This window comes from Odocoileus virginianus, chromosome 2 (genome assembly GCF_023699985.2).
Source record: "Odocoileus virginianus isolate 20LAN1187 ecotype Illinois chromosome 2, Ovbor_1.2, whole genome shotgun sequence".
Taxonomy (NCBI): Eukaryota; Metazoa; Chordata; class Mammalia; order Artiodactyla; family Cervidae; genus Odocoileus; species Odocoileus virginianus.
The window spans coordinates 89,350,716-89,374,664 of record NC_069675.1 but is presented as its reverse complement, the minus strand read 5'-3'; the positions used below and the strand labels follow the sequence as shown (position 1 = coordinate 89,374,664).

Here is a 23,949-nt window from a genome sequence, read left to right as displayed (position 1 = left end):
TAAGATCATGGCATCTGGTCCCATCACTTCATGGGAAATAGATGGGGAAACAGTTGCTGACTTTATTTTTCTGGGCTCCAAAATCACTGCAGATGGTGATTGCAGCCATGAAATTAAAAGGTGCTTACTCCTTGGAAGGAAAGTTATGATCAACCTAGACAGCATATTAAAAAGTGAGACATTACTTTGTCAACAAAGGTCTGTCTAGTCAAGGCTATGGTTTTTCCAGTAGTTATGTATGAACGTTAGAGTTGGACTATAAAGAAAGCTGAGCGCTGAAGAACTGATGCTTTTGAACTGTGGTATTGGAGAAGTCTCTTGAGAGTCCCTTGGACTGCAAGGAGATCCAACCACTCCATCCTAAAGTCCTGGGTGTTCATTGGAGAGACTGATGTTGAAGCTGAAGCTCCAATACTTTGGCCACCTGATATGAAAAGCTGACTCACTGGAAAAGACCCTGATGCTGGGAAAGATTAAGGGCAGGAGGAGAAGGGGATGACAGAGGATGAGATGGTTGGATGGCATCACCGACTCAATGGACATGGGTTTGGGTGAACTCTGGGAGTTGGTGATGAACAGGGAGGCCTGGTATGCTGCGGTTCATGGGGTCGCAAAGAGTCGGACACAACTGAGTGACTGAACTGAACTGAATAGATAATTAAGGCACTTACACTACACTTACTCACATTTCTTGGAACCTTAAAGAAACCCAAGGGATATTTTTTTAAAAAGGAATAAAATATGGGATTCATAATACAAACTATGGCCCTATTATTTTCTCATACATTTAGATAGGAATTGTTGCATGGTTTTAAAACTTAGACCAATTAAATTCAGGCAATAATTAATACTTACCAGCACATCCTCAGGACTAAAATTCTCATAAATGCAAGTACATGCTTACAACATCAGCATATGACCTGTATTTTGAACATATTTCTCTGGAAAATCCTGACATGAGAAGTTGAGAGAATTTTGATGAGGAAATTGGCTCAGCCAAGTAGAGGTGCTTACAATAGACAGAGACAACCTGTTCCCTGTACTTCACAGTTTTCTGTAGAATCTATAAATAGCTAACATTGTTTTCATTGATGCCTTGAGCCAGCCAGCTCCAGGGCAGGCTGCCTAGACTGACTGCTTTGCAAAATGCTAGCTTGTCAGTTTCCCTCTAGAAAAGCAGACAAGGCTCATGGTTTCCAGACATCCCACATCTCCCAGCTCTCTTTTATAAATCCTCCCTTTTAAAAGCTCTGTTGACAAGCACCTATTGATTCTCTTTCATATGAGTAAATCTGTTTGCATATAATTAACTTCTTCCATATTATTCTTTGACAGGGGTATACATACAAGGAGTCTATGAAAACGTGTCAAAAGGTTGAACCTGGGACATTCTCTTATTTAAAGGTCAGAAGCAAAGCAGTTAATGAGGGTATCAACGAAGTTGGAAAAACTAGAAGAAGGTATCCTTCAGAAAACCAAGAGAAGAAAGCCAGAATACTGGAGTGGGTAGCCTATCCCTTCTCCAGGGGATCTTCCTGACCCAGGAATCAAACCAGGATCTGCACTGCAGGTGGATTCTTTATCAACTGAGCTATCAGGGAAGCCCATCCTTCATGAAACCAAGAGAAGAAAGCGTTTCCAGAAGTAGGAATAACTGTCAAATGTTGCTGAGTGATTCTATCTAGGATTTGGCGACTTGGAAGTCACTAGTTACCCCCACAGGTGTGGTTTCAGTGAACTGGGGGCAACAAAAGCCTAACTGAAGTAGGATGAGGAGAGAATGAGGGATCTATTGGTTCTGGCTGTAAAGGAGATCAGAAATGAAATATGGTTGGAGCGGTATGGTGAAGGAGGAAAGTGAGGATTGATTTTCAAAAAAATATTAAGTTTTGGAGCATTATAGATAATACTTTCAGATGATTCAATTCAGTTCAGTTCAGTCGCTCAGTCATGTCCAACTCTTTGTGACCCCATGAATTGCAGCATGCCAGGCCTCCCTGTCCATCACCAACTCCCGGAGGCTACCCAAACCCATGTCCATCGAGTCAGTGATGCCATCCAGCCATCTCATCCTCTGTAGTACCCTTCTCCTACTGCCCTCAATCCTTCCCAGCATTAGGGTCTTTTCCAATGAGTCAACTCTTCGCATCAGGTGGCCAAAGTATTGGAGTTTCAGCTTCAGCATCAGTCCTTCCAATGAACACCCAGGACTGATCTCCTTTAGGATGGACTGGTTGAATCTCCTTGCAGTCCAAGGGACTCTCAAGAGTCTTCTCCAACACCACAGTTCAAAAGCATCAATTCTTTTGTGCTCAGCTTTCTTCACCCTCCAACTCTCACATCCATACATGACTACTGGAAAAAACATAGCCTTGACTAGACGGACATTTGTTGGCAAAGTAATGTCTCTGCTTTTAAATATGCTATCCAGGTTGGTCATAACTTGCCTTCCAAGGAGTAAGCGTCTTTTAATTTCATGGCTGCAGTCACCATCTGCAGTGACTTTGGAGCCCCCCAAAATAAAGACTGACACTGTTTCCACTGTTTCCCCATCTATTTCCCATGTAGTGATGGGGATGCCATGATCTTAGTTTTCTGAATGTTGAGCTTTAAGCCAACTTTTTCACCCTCCTCCTTCACTTTCATCAAGAGGCTTTTTAGTTCCTCTTCACTTTCTGCCATAAGGGTGGTGTTGTCTGCATATCTGAGGTTATTGATATTTCTCCCGGCAATCTTGATTCCAGCTTGTGCTTCTTCCAGCCCAGCGTTTCTCATGATTAAAAATTACAATAAAACATTATATATAAAAAGTCTCCCTCCCACTCCTGATTCCCATTTGAATTATTTCCTGTAAATTCTTCAATGCTTTTCTTCCTGCACACATAAGAAAATGGTATTATTTGTCCCTATTTTTATTGCAAAGGCAAGAAACTAATACATACATAATGTTCTCCATGTTTCTTTTTCTTTTTTTTTTTTTTTACAAACTAAACAATACATACATGCAACTGTATCGATAGGATAAACTTTCCAGAGTGGGATTGCATATGCTAAACGCACATTGATAGATATTTCTCAATTGCCATCCATAAGAGTTGTATCAACTTATACTCCTATCAGTCATGTATTTCCCACAGTCTCATTGAGTGCTATCAAACTTTTTTGATTTTTAACAATCTGAACAGTGGAAAATGGTATCCAAGAGGATTTTCTTTTAGAGATGAAAACTAGAAAAACAGAAAGAAAGCCTGAATATGCAGGGGAGAGGGAGAGGGAGAACCTGCAGAAGATTCCTTTTCTAGGTTGGAGGAGCAGAATCCACTGCATTGGTGATTCATTTCATAGACCCAGATGCAGGGGGTTGTTGGTACATTTTGAGGGTACAAGTCTCTACTGATTGCTTCTGTTTCTCACTTGAAATAAGAATTGAGGTCATAAGGTAATAAACCAGGACAGGGGAAGGAGTGTTGAAGATGTGAAAGACCAGGTGTAAACTGCTTTGCTTAGAGGGTAGGGGAATAGTCTGCCCAGGGTAACTAGGATTGTTGAGCAGCTCTGAAGACCCCCTTGAGATTTGCAGCCTTAAACTGAAAGTGAATTTTAAAGGAAAAGGAGCCTTCGTGAATGAAGAAGACCACTGCTTCAGGGAGATGTGAGAGAAAAAAAAAAAAAAGCAAAGCATTTATCTGGTGGCGGTTTAGTTGCTAAGTCGTGTCTGATTCTTGCGACCCCATGGACTGTAGCCCATCAGGCTCCTCTGTCCATGAGATTTTCCAGGTAAGAATACTGGAGTGGATTGCCATTTCCTTCTCCAGGGGATCTTCCCAACCTAGGAATCAAACCTGGGTGCCCTGCATTGTAGGCAGATTTTTTTACCAACTGAGCTATGAAGGAAGCCCAAGCATTTATCTAGTATTTAACAAATATTTTGGCGGACTCTCCTATATAGAGACTATTGCTGGGTGCTGGCTTGTCTCTTACTTTAAAATTTTTATTATCATTATTTTTGGCCACCAAGCAAAGTGTGGGATCTTAGTTAACTGACCAGAGAAGGAACCAGGGGTCCCCTGCATTGGGAGTGCAGATTCTTAATCACTGAACCACCAGGGAAGTCCCTGGCTTGTCACTTAAAGCATATCACAAGCATATTTAAGTTGGCTGTTCACAAAATCTGATTAAGGTAAGATTATTCACTCTGCAAACAAAAATACAAAAAGTTACCATAGGATCTCTTTATATGAACTTTTCCTAAATCTGGGGATGGGCGTTTTGACTTTTGATAGCCTGGACAAACAGCTTCTCATAAAAACACGCGCATATACAAATTTGCAGACAAATGCAGGTGGTTTAGAATCACAATCTCTCAAATTTTAGGGAAATAAAACTTACCTATATTTTAAACAGTGTACTGTTTTAGTATATTTTGAATGATTCAATTTACACAAAGCTTTCCAGGAGCTACTTCATGTTGTGTATTTGATGCCTCAGTAAGGGCTCAGAATCTGAAATGATTTTACGTTTCCAAAAAGTTTAAAAAATTGTATAGAGTTCCCCTATACTCTTCTCCCAGAACTCCCTGAAGTTTATATCTTACATAACTGTAGCTCAATTATCAAAACTATTGATAACAATACTATTGTTTCTTGATACACCTTATTCAAATTTCATCAGCTGTCTCATTCAAGTCCTTTTTCTGTTCCGGAATCCAATACAGGATTTCACTTTGCGTTTAGTTGTCTCGGACTTGACTTTCTTCTTTAATCCAAAGTGGCTGTGTGTTCTTGGGCAAAATTAATGTCCAAACCTTTCCTCTGTCTTACTAGACGTGATGTGATTAACAATCAGTAAAAATACATGTGGAGTGTTTTCGGACACGTCAAAGACAACGAAATTGTTCTAACTGCTCAAAGCTGGGCATATCTAGCGTGGCCTTTCGTTCAAATTAAAACAAAAATAAAGCAAATAGAAGAGTATCATGTTGTCGAGAAGTTTGTCCTAAAGTAGGACCCGTAGCTTCCCGCTCGACCGGCCAGGATGCGCTCCCTCTAATTGGGCAGCGTGTGTCCGCGCTGACGCAGAAAGGCTGCCCCATTGGTCCGCGCAGTCGGGACTCGGGCGGCTTTTCTCTTGGTGCTCAAGGTGCGGAGCCACTTCTCTTCCTCCAGCCGAGGGTTACCGTTCTTTCCGTAGTGCCATCCTGAAGGATCGGACTGAACTAGGCCAGGGAACTGCACTGAGGTCAGCCGGGAAGAAGCGGCGGGGATAGGGTCTGAGGTGGGAGGTGGCAGAGTACAGGTGGTCGGCAAGCCTGGACGAGATGGCCCGGTTGGCGCGGCCCCTAGACCCCTGGGGTCTTTGCCGCTTCCCGGCTCCCTCCGCTGGCCTCACTTCCCTCGGGATCCCCCAAGGTTCCGCGCCTCTCTGCCGCCCTTCTGCGGGCCCCGCCCTCGACTACTTCCTCCGAAGGGCCCCGCCTCCTCCGCGAGCCCTCCGGCGGGCCCCGCCCTCGGCCCCTCCCCTTAAGGGCACCGCCTCCTCCGTGAGACCTCCCGCGGGCCCCGCCTCTTCCCCACCCCCTCCGCTGGCACTGTCATCGCCGCCGCCTCCCCAAGGCACCGCCCTCATCGTTTACGCCTCCCGGCGGAGCCTCCTGTCTTTTCACCTTGCACCGCCTGGGCCCCTCTGGCTCTTTAAGTTAGGTTTGGTCCCATTTCTCTCACCGCCCCCCGCTCCCGGCTTTGCTCCTGCAGCCTTTTTTTCTCAGCCCTGCCACTTTGCACCCACCTCTTCGTCTGGCTGCCCGGGTCCCTGGGTATCCCCACAGATCTGGGCTGTCTCTGTGAACTTGGCAGATTGTGCAGAGGCCTCGTGCTGGGCATTGGCGATCTCTTGTTTTCAAGACCTCCCCGCCCGGTGGGAGAAGTCACTGTTACGGAGTCTTAACAGGGGCGTGGATGCCTGTAATCTAGGAAGCATGGTATTGCAGTATTTAAAGGAAGGCATTCTGGAGTTACAGCCCCTCCTGGTGAGATCCTCAGGCAGACCTGTGAGGGACTAAGCTGTACCTTTCTCCCCAAATGTCCCAGGCTTCTTCTGATGCAGAAGCTTGGCTCTCTCACCATGGTCCTTTAAACACTGGTGGTGTGGTTTAGTCGCCAAGTCGTGTGCAACTCTTGCGATCCTATAGACTGTGGCGCTCCAGGCTCCTCTGTCTATGGGATTTCCCAGGCAGGAATACTGGGATGGGTTGCCATTTCCTTCTCCAGGGGATCTTCCTGACCCAGTGTTGAACGGGCGTCTTCTGCATTGCAGGTGGTCTCTTTGCCAACCGAGCCACATTAGGACACTTAAACACTGGGGGGTTATTAAATCTTGCCATGGGCCCCTCTTTTAACCAAAGTTGGTAAGGCTTTCTAACCCTCACCGGGAAGTGGAAGGCAAGAGATGAATGAGTGATGGGCTTAGACAAGCAGTGTCTCAGCATCCCACTCTTGGTGCTGCTTTTTGGATTTTTTCCTGAGAATTCTTATGCAGTTTTTCAATTACAAGCAGTCTTGCTTGGTTGGTAAATCAAAAAGTATGTGGAGATAAAAATCTTGTCACTCTGTAGATTCCTCTGACCCACCACCCTCCTTCAGGGTGTCCTGTGTGTACACTGGTCAGAAGACAGTAACCCACACCTGCAGTCTCTTGGAGTTAGGAACCTCTGGGATCTGAGCCCAGCTCAACTGCTTGCTATAAACTTTTGGCAGTGAAACTTTACTCATCTGAGCCTCAGTTTTACCTTCTACAAAAAGAGCGTGATAAGCCCTGTCACAGGATCGTCGTGTGGATTTGCTGAGATCCTGCTTATGAAAACAGTCACTTTTAGGGTCTTATGAATAGTAGGATCTGAGCACAGGTGAGCCCCAACTCTTCAGATTCATGTCTGTCTGATCCAAACCAGCTCAGAGCCTGCTGTTGCCGCCCTCTCCCAGGCACGATGACGACCCTGGATGATAAGTTGCTGGGGGAGAAGCTGCAGTACTATTATAGCAGCAGTGAGGAGGAGGACAGCGACCACGAGGACAAGGACAGAGGCAGAGGTGCCCTGGCTGGCGGTTCCACGCCCGCAGACGCGGACTTGGCGGGCGAAGGCATCTCAGTTAACACAGGTACTGGAGATCCTGGGCTCTGGGAATAGGTTTAAAAAATGTCCATTAAATATGCATCAGAAGTCTCATGAACACGTCTCTAATTCCCGTTGCACATCTAGAGACAACCCAGTGTTACCATTTCACGGTGTTAGTATCTCACTGCGCGATATTAACAGTATGCATAGCAGTGTACTGATGATTCAATTAGCCTGGCCTGTGTTTTGAGTCTAGCTTCTCAAATGAATAGGTGTTTGATATCCCATAAATCATGGGTATGAGTATATTGGTAGTATAAATTCCTAGCCATTGCATATTTACACTTCTACATTTTATTATTTTCAAATTGCTGTCAGTTGAACTGGTACTGGTTTGTAGTTTAAGCAGGAGTGTGACAGTTCCCATATACATGACATTCTGCTGTGTTACCAAACTTTTTGGATAACCTGATGCCATCCTGATGGATGACAAATGGCACTTCACTGTAGTTTTAGTTTTTATCTTTTTAGAAGTGACAAGTCTTTTTAAAAAAATTTTATTTATTTTAATTGGAGGGTAGTTGCTTTACAATATTATGTTGGTTTCTGCTGTACATCAACATGAATCAACCACAGGTATACATATGTCCCCTCCCTCTTAAACCTCCATTCCACCCCTCTAGGTTCAGAGTGACGAGCCTGTTTTTCTAATTTTAAAGGATATGTTAATGTCCTCTGCTCATTTTCAAAATTGGGTACTTGGTCTTTTTCTTCTTAGGAATCTATATATTAAGGAAAATAATCTGTGGTTTGAGTTGCAAATATTTCTATTTTATTGTCTCTTGGTTTTTCTCTTTTCTTGGCAGAAAGTGGTTTTTTTTTTCAATTGTTATGTGCTTGAAAGCATTATTTTATAGTTTCTTAGTTTTATTTCTTATGTAAAAGGCCTTTCTCCACTCGAGGATTATTAAAAAAGACTCCCATGCCTTTTAAAAAAAGTATTTTTATGATTTTGTTTGTTTGTTTAACACTTAACTGTTGATTTATTTGGAATTCATTTTGTTAAGTGGTAGGACTCCAACTTAATTTTTTTCATATTGCTACCCAGTTATTTCAATATCACTTACTGAATAAGCCATCTTTTCTCCATTGTTTTTTGTTTGTTTGTTTGTTTTTATTTTATTGGGCTCTAGGGGATGGGATGGGGAATACCTCTGTAAGTTATGCCCCGCTAGGAAGATGTCCATTCTGACTTTCCTGGGATAGCTTTCAGAGCCTTTTTCTTGGAGCCGCTGCTCTTGCTGGCAGCAGCCTCTTCAGGTCCACTGCTGAGTGGCTCCTCCTTGGACAATTTCCGCTTTTTCTTGGGGACCCTCTTGTTTTCTGACTCATCAGGGTCAGTAACTGGTTCCTCTTTGGGAAAAGATTTCTTCCTCTTGGGAAGACTTCCAGTACCAGCTGTCTCTTCAAGATCACTACTAACTAGCTCTTCCTTGGAAAAAGATTTCTTTTTCTTGGGTTTGGAAAAAGAGACAGATGGGTCTTCCATTCCATTCTCCTGAAGAGCCTCCTGGGGCTTTTGCTTTTTCTTCTTTTTGGGTCTTTCATTTGTCTCCTCACACTCCTCCGGGGCACTGCTATTTTCTGAAGAAGCCAGGGCAGTTGCAGCCAGCCTTTTCTTTTCCTTCTTCAAGCATTTCTTCTCCTGTTTCTTGAGCTTCCTAGTAATCTCGGCAGCCGCTTCCTCTGCCTGAACCATCGCCTCCTTCATGACATCCAGATTCTTTCGGGGAATCTCTCCAGTCTCATAGAAGGACAGCCGCTCCTCAACTTGTTCTCGAAGCTTCTCCCCAAAAACACTGGTGGGCACCTCAGAGAAGCAATCGAGTCGTGAGGCAATACTACATTTTTTTTGCCAGGTATTGGGAGATGCGACCTTTATTCTTGACAGCTGCTCGGTCAATGAAGGTAGAGTGCAAAATGAGTCTGTATTTTGGGGTGTTACCCCTTGTCTTCAAGGCTCTGGAAACTTGGTCCCTTTGCTGGGCCCAGAGAGTCAATGGGTCAGACCCCAGGACTGGCCATTTCTCTGTTGTTTTGAAATGCCAGTTCTGTCTTGTACGAAATTTCTTCTTATATTTGCATCTTTGGCTGTACTTGGTAGCCTCTCCCACTGATTTGTCTTTTAACATCACAGTGTTGTTTTTCTGCTTTAATTACTCACCTGTTTATAACTGCACTGGGTCTTGGTTGCTTCGCAGGGGCTTCTAGTTGCGGTGCTCGGGCTTCTCACTGCAGTGGCGTCTCTGGTTGTGGAGCACAGGCTCTGGGGCCCATGGGCTTCAGTACTCGTGGCCCAGGGGCTTAGCTGCTCTACAGTCCGTGGAATCCTCCGGACCAGGGACTGAACCCCTATCCACCAGGGAAGTCCTCCCACACTGCTTTAGTTATTCCGTTATAATATGTTTTAGTATCTGGTAAGCCTGGGCCCCATACAGTACTCTTCTATGTCATTATTTTCTTAACTTCCGTTTCCTTACTTTTCCAAAGGAGCATGCACACGTGTGTAATCACATATTTTCATCAGAAATGCGTTAAATATATGGATGAATTTAGGGATAATGATGCCCTTGTGATGTTGTGTTCTCCTAGTCAGGAATATGGTGTTGATTTTCCATTTATTCAGGTCTTTCTTAGTGTTTCTTGGCAGCATTTTAAAGTTTTCTTCATACAGATATTTATATTTTTTTCCTGTGACGACAAATAAACCTTGACCTCCCAGTCTCAGTGTCTTGTGACAACAAAGGTTTATTTCTCAGTCATGTTACTTGTTGCCCTTCTGGATCACCAGCAGCCTTGCTTCTGCTTCACGTGTCCTGTCATCCCAGGAACTAGGCTGAAGGAGCAGCCTCTTTGGGGACACACTGTTCTCCTGACCAAGTGTGGAGAAAGAGGGCTGTTGGAGACATAGACGGCTTGTTAAGTTTTTGCTCAGAATTCAGTGGCCACAATAAGTCACATGGCCAAGCCTGCATCAGTGGGCTGGGGATACATGTTTTCACCCCAGAGGTGGTATTACAAGTCACGTGGTAAGGGGCCAGGCTATATAGCAGGGGGCCGGGAGGTTTGGGGTTAGTTTGAATAACAGGACAACCTGCCACAATCTTGTTATAAAAAGTCAGATAATACGGAAGTGTGGAAAGGAAAAAGTAAAAGTTCTCTCTCACCAGTCTCCTTAGATCTTACTTCCTGGATATACCCACTGTTAACAGTGGCCCTTTTTCTACATGCAAATATAGAGGTCATATAAATGTACATGCACATAGACAAATATATGTAAATATTTATACATGAACATGTAGTTCTTTTTCTAAAAATTGGAGGATCACACCGTGATATTGTTCTGCATTTTACTTTTTCTTTTTTGACCTAATATGTTTAGACACTTTTCATGGCAGGGAACCTATAGCTACTTTATTGTTTCCAAGAGTTGCTTTATTGTCCTTTGGGTAGATGAGTCTGAATTCATTTCACTCATCTCCTAAGATTGGGTCTTAGTGTGGCCCTTTAATTCTCACACACCGTCCTGCCATGGACATGCCTGTGTGAGCATCCCTGTGCTGTTGATGGAGCCAGCTCTGGACAGATGTGCCCTGGCCCCTAATTCCTTGCTCATCCTCGGTCACCTCCACGTTCACCCCCGACTCAGGTCCAAAAGGCGTGATCAATGACTGGCGCCGCTTCAAACAGCTGGAGACAGAGCAGCGGGAGGAGCAGTGCCGGGAGATGGAGAGGCTGATCAAGAAGCTGTCCCTGAGCTGCAGGTCCCATCTGGACGAAGAGGAGGAGCAGCAGAAGCAGAAGGCCCTCCAGGAGAAGATCAGCGGGAAGGTAATTAGCAGCGCCCAGGCCTCGCTCAGAAGCTACCCCTGATCTCCAGTATTATGAGCGCGGCACCTCCCACGTCTTGTGTAACATGTGTCGCTGTTGGGTTTACATCTCTTACGCTCACTGCTGGTCCCCCGCAGATGACTCTGAAGGACTTGGCGGTGATGAACGAGGACCAGGACGATGAGGAGTTCCTGCAGCAGTACCGGAAGCAGAGGATGGAAGAGATGCGGCAGCAGCTCTACCAGGGGCCCCAGTTCAAGCAGGTTTTTGAGATCCCCAGTGGAGAAGGGTTCCTGGACATGATCGACAAGGAGCAGAGGAGCACCCTCATCATGGTCCACATTTACGAGGATGGCATCCCGGGGACCGAGGCCATGAACGGTTGCATGCTCTGCCTGGCGGCCGAGTACCCGGCCGTCAAGTTCTGCCGGGTGAGGAGCTCGGTCATCGGGGCCAGCAGCCGCTTCACCAGGAATGCCCTCCCTGCTCTGCTCATCTACAAGGGGGGCGAACTGATTGGCAACTTTGTCCGTGTCACTGACCAGCTGGGGGAAGATTTTTTTGCTGTGGACCTTGAGGCTTTCCTCCAGGAGTTTGGATTGCTCCCGGAAAAGGAAGTTTTGTTGCTAACCTCTGTGCGTAACTCTGCCACCTGCCACAGTGAGGACAGTGATTTAGAAATTGATTGACCATCTGTGCTGGTGGCATAGACCTCTCATGGTTTGGGCTGGAAGACACATGTTCGCGTGTTTATTTTCATTCTTTTGTGTGATCTTCCGGCTTTTCCCCGTTCTTCATAGTCCCTTCTATGATATGTCAGGTCAAGAAATTCTCTGATCAAATCAGTGTGCTGAATCACCTTGTGGTTCGCCATGAAGTGACTTAACATGTATAAACAGGAAGCCAGGCTTTTGAACTGTTTACTTAAGATCCTCTAGCGTGACATCTCTGTTATTGTTTCCAGTCAATATTTACATAGCATCCTAAAGACAGTGTCCTGAAAATTGTCTTCAGATGGTCTCAGAGGTCTCTGCCAGGTCCGGGAGTATAATCCTATAGTTAGTGTGTTATTTGCAACATAAATACTACATTTTCCTTCATCAGTGATCATATTATATTCACATGTAATCAGACTCATCACCATAGAAGGCAGTTAAATTTTTTAACCCTAAGACCCTGTTCTCCCTAGGGTCTTGTTTAAAGGTTCTGGACCACATATGTTTGCCCCATCAACAGGGGTGACCTTTGCTGCTGGAGTCGATGTCCTGCTCAAGTGTTGTTAAGTCTACAGTAGGAGGAAGGATGGAGACGGGCTTCCCTCTTGATGCCAGAAGAACAGCTTGACTTAAAAATTAGAGCTGGGATGGAGCTGGGAAGCATTTTTAAAGAAAGATCTTTCAATAAGATACCCCTGCTCACCTTTTCTCTGTTTCTCTTTTATTTAACAAAGTAAAAAATTTTTTTTATTTGTTTAATGTAGCTTTTGTTAATTTTTTTAAATATTGGAAAAGTAACCAATATTTAAGAAAGGAAAATTTACCAAAATACAGAAGCAAAAAAATAAAATTAGAATACTCTCTAATCTTACTACCTAGGATAAAACACTATTAATATTTTGGGATATTTCCTTCCAAGGTGTTTTCTTTGTATACACAGACATTTTGTGTGTTTGTTGTTAAAGAAAACAGTGGGATCATTCTGAACATACTGTTTTATAGTATGGTCAGCTAATATATCAAATGTTTTTCTGTGTTACTAAATACTCTTTTACAACATTTTAAAGTTGCTGTTTATTCCAGTGTATAGATGTGCTGTAATTTGCTTGGTGGTTGTCTCTTAAAAACAACCTTTTAAGAGGTAGTTCCTCTTAAAAAGGAAAACAGCAAAGACTTTTTATTAAAAAAGTAATTGATGTTCATTGTAGAAAATGTAACAATAATTGTTAAACTAAAAAGATGTAAAAAGCCTTATAATTCCACCAACCAAAAATAATCCCTGTTATCATTTTACAGGTATCTTTCTGGTCTTCTTTCTGTGTGTTTATGATAATGATTGTCTTTTGAGTTTTTCTCCTCTTATTTTTTTACTTTGAACTATGTACATTGTAGGGTCAGGAAAAATATAATCTGTTAATTAAATGTTAATTTTAAAGTTCAGTTTTGCTTTTCCTGGCTTTTTAGGAATTGACTAACTGTAATAAGGTCTTGACAGTATCTCTTGTAGTTAACCAGAAAAAGAAATTGCATGGTTTTTTTTTTTTTAATTAAATAAGCTTATTGTAGAAAGTATTTGGGAAGTATAGAAATTAGAAACAGAGACAGCTGTTGTCAATGTTGTTGTTTATTTCCTTCCGGCTTTTTCAATATTTTTAGTAATATTGAGAGCTTATTGAATTTAGTTCTGTTTTGTTTAACTTAATGTGGTATCATAAATGCTTTGACACGTTAAATTCTAAATAAATAATTTTTAATGGCCTCATAATATTTCATCATTTGGATAGGCCATACTTTATTTAACCAGTTCCTTGATATTGGATATTTAGATTCTTAGCTTTTGGCTAAAACAAATAGCATCTTTGTATTTGGGGCTATATTTTGGATCATTTTCATAGTATAGACTTCTAGAAGAGGAATTATTGGGTAATAGAAATGTTTTAAAAGTTTTATAAGTCATCTTTGGTTCTCATTGGAAATGAAAACATGCTCTCCCAGCACCTTGACTTTGCCTTTCAAGAACAGAAATTCTGGGATAACGTGAATAGACATGGAATGGGGAAATCCTGTCCTAGGGGAAGTACAAACGGCACAGGCTTTGGAGCCAGACAGATCAAATCCTGTCTGTTCCTCACTGGTGTTGAAACTTCTGGTGAGGCACCTAGCCTTCTTGAAACTCAATTTCCTCACCTTGGCAATGGGAACAACAGTGCTTCATGGATTGTTCAGTTGTTTTCCATGTGTGATCCCAGAACTGCAGTGCCAGCTTCACTGGGGAACTTGTTAGAAATGCAAAATCTCAGGCTTCCCCCTGGACTAACTGCATCAGAAATTCTGGGAGTGGCCCAGCACACTTTTCACAAGCCCTCCAGGTGGTTCAAGTTTGAGGATCTCCAACCTGTTGATTAAGGTGAGTGACAGCAGCTGTCAAAACAAGGGCTCACTGCTGTTGTTTCCTTTTTTATTTGAGTAAGGGGCAGAAGGAGTTGAAACAGAAGAGCATTCAGGTCACTTCTCTTTGTTTACACTATCCTCCTTTTTGGTCATGGACTTGGGAGAAGGAATGAGAAACCAATACTTGTCTATTACAAATTGTCTCGGTAGTTTTCCAGATTGCACTTTCCTCTGGAATGAAAATCCCATGAAGGCATGAAATTTATTTTCCTCCCTGTGTATGGCATAGCCTCTATTCACTCTGGGACTAGGCTGACATTTAGAGGTTTGTGGGCAAGATAGAGAATCCTTCCATACCTCAGTTTCCTCATCTGAGAAGTGGGGATGAGTAACATGAGTCAATTCATAAAATACCTAGTCAACCTTCAAATAAGTGCTGTTTTTATGATCCCCAGCACCCACAACGGTGCCTGGCACTTGGTAAGAATTGAGTGTTTAATAATGAATATAAGGCACTGCAATGATGTAAAGTAATTAGACTCCAACTAATAAAAATAAATGGAAAAAAAAATAATATAAGGGCTCATTGAAGGCCACATCCTTTCATGGCAAGTAATATTTCAAAGATGAAACCAAGACTTTGCAGAGTTAAGTAACAATTCCAAGTTACACAGCTAGAGGGCAGGGCAAGGTTTAAACCCAGGCCTGTGGCATTCCGAAATGTATACTATTTCCATGATGCTTGTTCTTAGCAAAGAAAGCAAAATGATCAAATGTCAATAAAATGATCGATTAGAAAAAAAGAGTGGAGAGAACAGGTTGGAGGAGGAGAAACAGAATTTTTGGAAGCGAGAAAAAGATATGAAGCTGGGTGGAGACCTGGGCCTTCCAGGCCTACCTGTGTTTCACGTCAGAACCTTTTCTGTCTGGGGACTTCCCTGGTGGTCCAGTGGCTAAGACTCCATGATCCCAATGCAGAGAACCTGGGTTTGATCCCTGGTCAGGAAGCTAGATCCCACATGCCGCAACTAAAAATCCCACATGCCACAATTAAGACCTAGAGCAACCAAGTAAAAAACAAAAACAACCTTTCCATCTTGACTGTGACTATGACCAGCCATGTACCCCCTGAGGTGTCCCCCTTTCCTCCAAAAATTCCTTCTTCCCAAAGTCCCGTTACACCCCTGGCCACACTGCCACCCACATCTGGCTCTGAGTGGCAATGATCAGGAGTACCGTCAGCATGATCTCCAGTCCTCTCCCTGACCAGCTGTGTGCTGTTAGGTAAGTCTCTTCCTCTCCCTGGACTTCCGTTTCCCCTCTTGTAAGATGAGGTGTTGTGTTAGATGATTTTTTTTGAGATGTGTTGAGCTCTGAGATTTTATGAATCAATGAATTTTTAAGAAATCTACTGTCGTCATCATGCTATCATATTGCATTTGGTTTAATTTTATGAACAATGTAAAGTTTTTCCTAAGTTGTGAAATGTGAAAAGTCCCGGCGACTTAAATAACCTTGTCTCCTTTTCCCATAGGACAACCCCATCTTCAGTGTGGGTAGTTGCCTAAGTATTTGTTTACACATTAGACTATGAAGTCTCTGGGGACGGGGACTGCGTCTCATCATTTCTCTTGTCTGGTCTGAGATGACATAAGTGATGGCTGCTTAAGTGGGGAAAATCCCCATGGTTGTAATAGGCTGGAATTCACCACAGTAGGCTAGAAGACTATATGTTATATAACTTTTGGTGCAGACATGTTATATATTTTTGATCAGAGAGATTAAAATGTCTGCTCACTGAGACCCAGATAAGTTCAAATCAAGCCCTCAGCTCTGCTAAAGCCTGTAGAAATACTGGTTATAATCCAGTATGATCACACGGTGGCAGCAGAGAAAAGGGAACAAATAGTTTTTTTGTTTTCCTGTTTAATTAGAAGAGTACAGACTTTGGATTTGAGACATGTGGGTGATGTCTGGCACCATACACGAATCATTTTATTTTCTTTCTTTTTTTCGGAGGTGGGGCAGGCTGAGCAGCTTGTGGGATCTCAGTTTTCCCACCAGGGACTGAACCTGGACTGTAGCAGTGAAAAGTGGGAATCCTAACTGCCAGGTCACCAGGGGACTCTGTGAATCATTTTACAGAATTTGTTTTTAGGAAAGAGAATCAGTAAGTACTACATTCACATGATTTATTAATGAGTAATGAAGAAAACAAATATTGTCTCAGGAATAAACATACATACACTTAACTTTCCATTATGGTCAGTGAAGCCTGAGGGAAAGTTTGGCCAGGGAGAGAAGAGGGAGCACTGGTTTCCTGCCAGGCCCAAGTCCGGAGTCTCAAGGACCTGAGTTCAGGGGACAGCCTTCATGTCCAGATCCCAAAGCCCATGACTTCTTGTCTCTGCCTCCCTTGCCGGTAGAGATGAGAGTTACCAGCATGAGTTCTGACTTACTTTGTGCCAGGTCATTGTGCTAAACCCTTAGATAATTCTCATAACAACCCCAGGGAGATAGTATCACTCTCATTTTATAGCTAAGCAATTTGCCCAAAGTCAATCATCTAGTAAAGTCAGGACTTAAACCCAGAACTTGGAGTTCTAGAGTCAGGATCTTAGTACGCTCTAATAATGTTTACCCAAAAAGACTTCTGGAAAGAGATAAGGGGTGCTTGTCCAGCGACTGGTGTTAGGGGCTGAATTGTGTCCACCCCAAATTAGTATGTTGAAGTCCTAACCAAACCTCCCTACCCCCTGCCACCCCATGTGACTACAGCTGCAGACTATAGGAAGTAATCAAGGTTGAATGAGGTCATGAGGGTGGGGCCCTAGTCTGAGAGGACTGGTGTCCAAACCGGAAGAGAGCTCTCAGCAGAAACCAAACCTGATGGAACCTTGACCTTGGACTTCCAGCCTTTAAAACAGTGACAAATAAATGTCTGCTATTTAAGTCACCCACTCTATGGTATTTTGTTATAGTAGCCAAAACTAAGACACTGATCCCCGTGATTTTATTCAATAGTGAAGAGAAAAACAGGATTCCTCAGACTTATTTCAAAGGAGAGTTGGCAAGTATATGACTGTTATTAGCATAGCCAATACCATCTTACAGTTTTTCCTGCCCTTCAACTGACCCTACCCAGGACTCGATTGTTCAGTGAATCACTTCTCTGTTGTCAAGGGCTTTGTATGTAATAGATATTGTTTCATAATCATTAGGACCAGGTAGCCTCTGTGCTCTGTTAGTCCCCAAACAATGATGAAAATCTTCCTTGATGAGTTCCCAGGCCCTATGAAGCTAATTACTCATTCATAAATCAGAAAACTAAGATCATGGCATCCGGTCCCATCACTTCATGGCAGATAGATGGGGAAACAGTGGAAACAGTGGCTGACTTTATTTTGGGGGGCTCCAAAATCACTGCAGATGGTGATTGTAGTCATGAAATTTAAAGACGCTTACTCCTTGGAAGGAAAGTTATGACCAACCTAGACAGCATATTAAAAAGCAGAGACATTACTTTGCCAACAAAGGTCCATCTAGTCAAGGCTATGGTTTTTCCAGTGGTCATGTATGGATGTGAGAGCTGGACTATAAAGAAAGCTGAGCACCAAAGAATTGATGCTTTTGAACTGTGGTGTTGGAGAAGACTTTTGAGAGTCCCTTGGACTGCAAGGAGATCCAACCAGTCCATCCTAAAGGAGATCAGTCCTGGGTGTTCATTGGAGAGACTGATGTTGAAGCTGAAACTCCAGTACTTTGGCCACCTGATGTGAAGAGCTGACTCATTGGAAAAGCCCCTGATGCTGGGAGGGATTGGGGGAAGGAGGAGAAGGGGACGACAGAGGATAAGATGGTTGGATGGCATCACTGACTCGATGGACATGGGTTTGGGTGGACTGCAGGAGTTGGTGATGGACAGGGAGGCCTGGTGTGCTGCGGTTCATGGGGTCACAAAGAGTCGGACACAACTGAGCGACTGAACTACACTGAACTGAAATCCTAGGAATGCATGTCCTGTTTCCGAGCACCTGCTGGCATGCCCTATGTGCTTAGTCACTCAGTCATGTCTGACTTTTTGCAACCCCATGGACTGTAGCCCACTAGGTTCCTCTGTCCGTGGGGATTCTCTAGGCAAGAGTACTGGAGTAGGTTGCCATGCCCTCCTTCAGGGCTCCCATGCTCTAGGTTAACTATAAAATTGTCCCAATGCCCCCTTGATGATGCAGGGTTCAGCTTCGAGTGCTTCTGGATCCTTTTCTGCCAATCACACCTGGTGAGTAAGTTGCCCTACAATAAACTCATTTGTTGATTATTTGGAACTGCCTGCCTCACTTTTCAGTCTGAAGATGCCTTCTCAGTTTGGTGGGCACTTTTTGTTCCATCCGTGTCCTCCAACAGTAAGAACCACAGAAACCTCTTCTCTCCAGTGTTCCTCGTAACTGTCCATTGTTTCCAGAGTTGTATGTTTCCTTCAGCCTTTGAGTCACCTCTGAACATGTCCCAACCAGCTCTGACTTTTTTTTTTTCCATTTATTTTTATTAGTTGGAGGCTAATTACTTTACAGCATTGCAGTGATTTTTGTCATACATTGAATTAGCCATGGATTTACATGTATTCCCCATCCCGGTCCCCCCTCCCACCTCCCTCTCCACCCCATCCCTCTGGGTCTTCCCAGTGCACCAGGCCTGAGCACTTGTCTCATGCATCCAACCTGGTCTGGTGATCTGTTTCATCCTAGATATACATGTTTCGATGCTGTTCTCTTGAAACATCTCAGCCCCGCGTTCTCCCATAGAGCCCACAAGTCTGTTCTATACATCTGAGTCTCTTTTCCTGTTTTGCATATACGGTTATCGTTACCATCTTTCTAAATTCCATATATATGTGTTAGTATACTGTAATGGTCTTTATCTTTCTGGCTTACTTCGCTCTGTATAATGGGCTCCAGTTTCACCCATCTCGTTAGCACTGATTCAAATGAATTCTTTTTAACGGCTGAGTAATATTCCATGATGTATATGTACCACAGCTTCCTCATCCATTCATCTGCTGATGGGCATCTAGGTTGCTTCCATGTCCTGGCTATTATAAACAGTGCTGCGATGAACATTGGGGTGCACGTGTCCCTTTCGGATCTGGTTTCCTCAGTGTGTATGCCTAGAAGTGGTATTGCTGGGTCATATGGCAGTTCTATTTCCAGTTTTTTAAGAAATCTCCACACTGTTTTCCATAGCGGCTGTACTAGTTTGCATTCCCACCAACAGTGTAAGAGGGTTCCCTTTTCTCCACACCCTCTCCAGCATTTATTGCTTGTAGACTTTTGGATAGCAGCCATTCTGACTGGCATGTAATGGTACCTCATTGTGGTTTTGATTTGTATTTCTCTGATAATGAGTGATGTTGAACATCTTTTCATGTGTTTTTTTGCCATCCGTATGTCTTCTTTGGAGAAATGTCTGTTTAGTTCTTTGGCGCATTTTTTGATTGGGTCGTTTATTTTTCTGGAGTTGAGCTGGAGGAGTTGCTTGTATATTTTTGAAATTAATCCTTTGTCTGTTGCTTCATTTGCTATTATTTTCTCCCAATCTGAGGGCTGTCTTTTCACCTTGCTTATAGTTTCCTTTGTTGTGCAAAAGCTTTTAAGTTTCATTAGGTCCCATTTGTTTATTTTTGCTTTTGTTTCTAAAATTCTGGGATGTGGGTCATAGAGGATCCTGCTGTGATTTATGTCGGAGAGTGTTTTGCCTATGTTCTCTAGGAGTTTTATAGTTTCTGGTCTTACATTTAGATCTTTAATCCATTTTGAGTTTATATTTGTGTATGGTGTTAGAAAGTGTTCTAGTTTCATTCTTTTACAGGTGGTTGACCAGTCTTCCCAGCACCACTTGTTAAAGAGGTTATCTTTTTTCCATTGTATATCCTTGCCTCCTTTGTCGAAGATAAGGTGTCCGTAGGCTTGTGGATTTATCTCTGGGCTTTCTATTCTGTTCCATTGATCTATATTTCTGTCTTTGTGCCAGTACCATACTGTCTTGATGACTGTGGCTTTGTAGTATAGTCTGAAGTCAGGCAGGTTGATTCCTCCAGTTCCATTCTTCTTTCTCAAGGTTACTTTGGCTATTCGAGGTTTCTTGTATTTCCATACAAATTGTGAAATTATTTGTTCTAGTTCTGTGAAAAATACCGTTGGTAGTTTGATAGGGATTGCATTGAATCTATAGATTGCTTTGGGTAGTATAGCCATTTTGACAATATTGATTCTTCCAATCCATGAACACGGTATATTTCTCCATCTGTTTGTGTCCTCTTTGATTTCTTTCATCAGTGTTTTATAGTTTTCTATGTATAGGTCTTTTGTTTCTTTAGGTAGATATACTCCTAAGTATTTTATTCTTTTTGTTGCAATGGTGAATGGTATTGTTTCCTTAATTTTTCTTTCTGTTTTCTCATTGTTAGTGTATAGGAATGCAAGAGATTTCTGTGTGTTAATTTTATATCCTGCAACTTTACTGTATTCATTGATTAGCTCTAGTAATTTTCTGGTAGAGTCTTTAGGGTTTTCTATGTAGAGGATCATGTCATCTGCAAACAGAGAGAGTTTCACTTCTTCTCTTCCTATCTGGATTCCTTTTACTTCTTTTTCTGCCCTGATTGCTGTGGCCAACACTTCCAAAACTATGTTGAATAGTAGTGGTGAGAGTGGGCACCCTTGTCTTGTTCCTGATTTCAGGGGAAATGCTTTCAATTTTTCACCATTGAGGGTGATGCTTGCTGTGGGTTTGTCATATATAGCTTTTATTATGTTGAGGTATGTTCCTTCTATTCCTGCTTTCTGGAGAGTTTTAATCATAAATGGATGTTGAATTTTGTCAAAGGCTTTTTCTGCATCTATTGAGATAATAATATGGTTTTTATCTTTCAATTTGTTAATGTGGTGTATTACATTGATTGATTTGCAGATATTAAAGAATCCTTGCATTCCTGGGATAAAGCCCACTTGGTCATGGTGTATGATTTTTTTAATATGTTGTTGGATTCTGTTTGCTAGAATTTTGTTAAGGATTTTTGCATCTATGTTCATCAGTGATATTGGCCTGTAGTTCTCTTTTTTTGTGGCATCTTTGTCTGGTTTTGGAATTAGGGTGATGGTGGCCTCATAGAATGAGTTTGGAAGTTTACCTTCTTCTGCAATTTTCTGGAAGAGTTTGAGTAAGATAGGTGTTAGCTCTTCCCTAAATTTTTGGTAGAATTCAGCTGTGAAGCCATCTGGTCCTGGGCTTTTGTTTGCTGGAAGATTTCTGATTACAGTTTCGATTTCCTTGCTTGTGATGGGTTTGTTAAGATCTTCTATTTCTTCCTGGTTCAGTTTTGGAAAGTTATAGTTCTCTAAGAACTTGTCCATTTCTTCCAAGTTGTCCATTTTATTGGCATAGAGCTGCTGGTAGTAGTCTCTTATGATCCTTTGTATTTCAGTGTTGTCTGTTGTGATCTCTCCATTTTCATTTCTAATTTTGTTAATTTGGTTCTTCTCCCTTTGTTTCTTAATGAGTCTTGCTAATGGTGTGTCAATTTTGTTTATTTTTTCAAAAAACCAGCTTTTAGCTTTGTTGATTTTTGCTATGGTCTCTTTAGTTTCTTTTGCATTTATTTCTGCCATAATTTTTAAGATTTCTTTCCTTCTACTAATTTTGGGGTTCTTCATTTCTTCCTTCTCTAGTTGCTTTAGGTGTAGAGTTAGGTTATTTATTTGACTTTTTTCTTGTTTCTTGAGGTAGGCCTGTAATGCTATGAATCTTCCCCTTAGCACTGCTTTTACAGTGTCCCATAGGTTTTGGGTTGTTGTGTTTTCATTTTCATTCATTTCTATGCATATTTTGATTTCTTTTTTGATTTCTTCTATGATTTGTTGGTTATTCAGAAGTGTGTTGTTTAGCCTCCATATGTTTGAATTTTTAATAATTTTTTTCCTGTAATTGAGATCCAATCTTACTGCACTGTGGTCAGAAAAGATGACTGGAATGATTTCAATTTTTTTGAATTTACCAAGACTAGATTTATGGCCTAGGATGTGATCTATTCTGGAGAAGGTTCCGTGTGCACTTGAGAAAAAGGTGAAGTTGATTGTTTTGGGGTGAAACGTCCTATAGATGTCAATAAGGTCTAGCTGGTCCATTGTGTCCTTTAAAGTTTGTGTTTCCTTGTTCATTTTCTGTTTAGTTGATCTATCCATAGTTGTGAGTGGGGTATTAAAGTCTCCTACTATTAATGTGTTACTATTAATTTCCTCTTTCATACTCGTTAGCGTTTGCCTTACATATTGCGGTGCTCCTATGTTGGGTGCATATATATTTATAATTGTTATATATTCTTCTTGGATTGATCCTTTGATCATTATGTAGTGTCCATCTTTGTCTCTTTTCACAGCCTTTATTTGAAAGTCTATTTTATCTGATATGAGTATTGCGACTCCTGCTTTCTTTTGGTCTCCGTTTGCGTGGAATATTTTTTTCCAGCCCTTCACTTTTAGTCTGTATGTGTCCCTTGCTTTGAGGTGGGTCTCTTGTAGACAGCATATATAGGGGTCTTGCTTTTGTATCCATTCAGCCAGCCTTTGTCTTTTGGTTGGGGCATTCAACCCATTTACATTTAAGGTAATTATTGATAGGTATGGTCCCGTTGCCATTTATTTTGTTGTTTGGGGTTCACGTTTACACCACCTTTCTGTGTTTCCTGTCTAGAGAAGATCCTTTAGTATTTGTTGAAGAGCTGGTTTGGTGGTGCTGAATTCTCTCAGCTTTTGCTTGTCTGTAAAGCTTTTGAGTTCTCCTTCATATCGAATGAGATCCTTGCTGGGTAGAGTAATCTAGGTTGTAGGTTATTCTCTTTCATTACTTTAAGTATGTCCTGCCATTCCCTTCTGGCCAGCTCTGACTTTTAATTTAAATTTATTTTTGGCTGTGCTGGCTCTTTGTTGTGACGTGAGGACACCTCTCTAGTCGTGATGCGTGGGCTCCAGAGCATGGGCTCTGAAGTTGTGGCGTGAAGGCTTAGTTGCCCTGTGGAAGGTGGGATCTTAGACCCCTGACCAAGGATCGAACCCTTGTCTGCTGCATTGGTAGGCAGATTCTTAACCACTGACCGCCAGGGGAAGTCCTGGAAATCTCAAGTTTTATATGATTTAGGTCAGTGATCCTATCAATATGCCCCAAAGACCACCTGCCTCAAAATCATGTAGGGCGGTTATTCACAATGCAGGCCCTGCTGCTTCAGAAAGTTTGAGGGTGGAGAGTGGGATATACATTTTAATAAGCAGGCCATGTGATTCTAATGCATGGTCAGTAGATTTGGATAAGAAGCAGGTGAGGGGTTTTACTAGTCCTCATTTCAGCCTAGAGACAGATCTGTGCTAAAATAATGATTCCACCTCTTTCTAGTTTGGAGCCTTTGGCAAGTTACTCCTCATCTGTTAAATAGGCATCATAATGTGTGCTGCACAAAGTTTGTATGAGGATCAAGTGGTCCTCATAAAATGAGGATGAGCGCAAAGCCACCAGCCCCAAACCTGGCCTGTGTTTACTCAACCTCCTGCCTTGTTGTTGTGGCTTCCGAGGTCTGTGGTTACTCGATTTCGTGATATATGTGTGATGGTCATGATTTCACCAGCTGTCAGTTGTTCTGCGGTCCCTGGAGAGAGGAAGGGGTGGTGTCTGTATGTGTGTGGGGTCTGGCTACTTGCCAAATCGGCTGACTTGATCAATTTTGCTCATTTCATCTTTTCAGCCTTTGCCAATTTCAATTTCCCTTCCCACAAAGGAAGAGCCGAAAATGTTTCA

General features: G+C 42.4%; 1 protein-coding gene across 3 annotated transcripts; it reads left to right on the top strand.

Annotated features, from left to right (window-relative positions):
* The first annotated feature begins 5,061 nt into the window (after positions 1-5,061).
* On the top strand, positions 5,062-13,483 carry PDCL (phosducin like). 3 transcript variants are annotated; one of them, XM_020872098.2, is made up of 4 exons: positions 5,062-5,238; positions 6,947-7,154; positions 10,821-11,002; positions 11,140-13,483. In XM_020872098.2, the coding sequence occupies exons 2-4, from the start codon at positions 6,983-6,985 to the stop codon at positions 11,689-11,691; spliced, it is 906 nt and encodes a 301-aa protein (XP_020727757.1). In that variant the 5' UTR covers positions 5,062-5,238; positions 6,947-6,982; the 3' UTR covers positions 11,692-13,483. The 3 variants fall into 3 exon arrangements, with proteins under 3 accessions (XP_020727757.1, XP_020727756.1, XP_020727755.2); XM_020872097.2 differs by having other exon boundaries at positions 5,063-5,238; positions 6,978-7,154; XM_020872096.2 differs by having other exon boundaries at positions 5,065-5,139; positions 6,978-7,154.
* Positions 13,484-23,949: the final 10,466 nt, after the last annotated feature.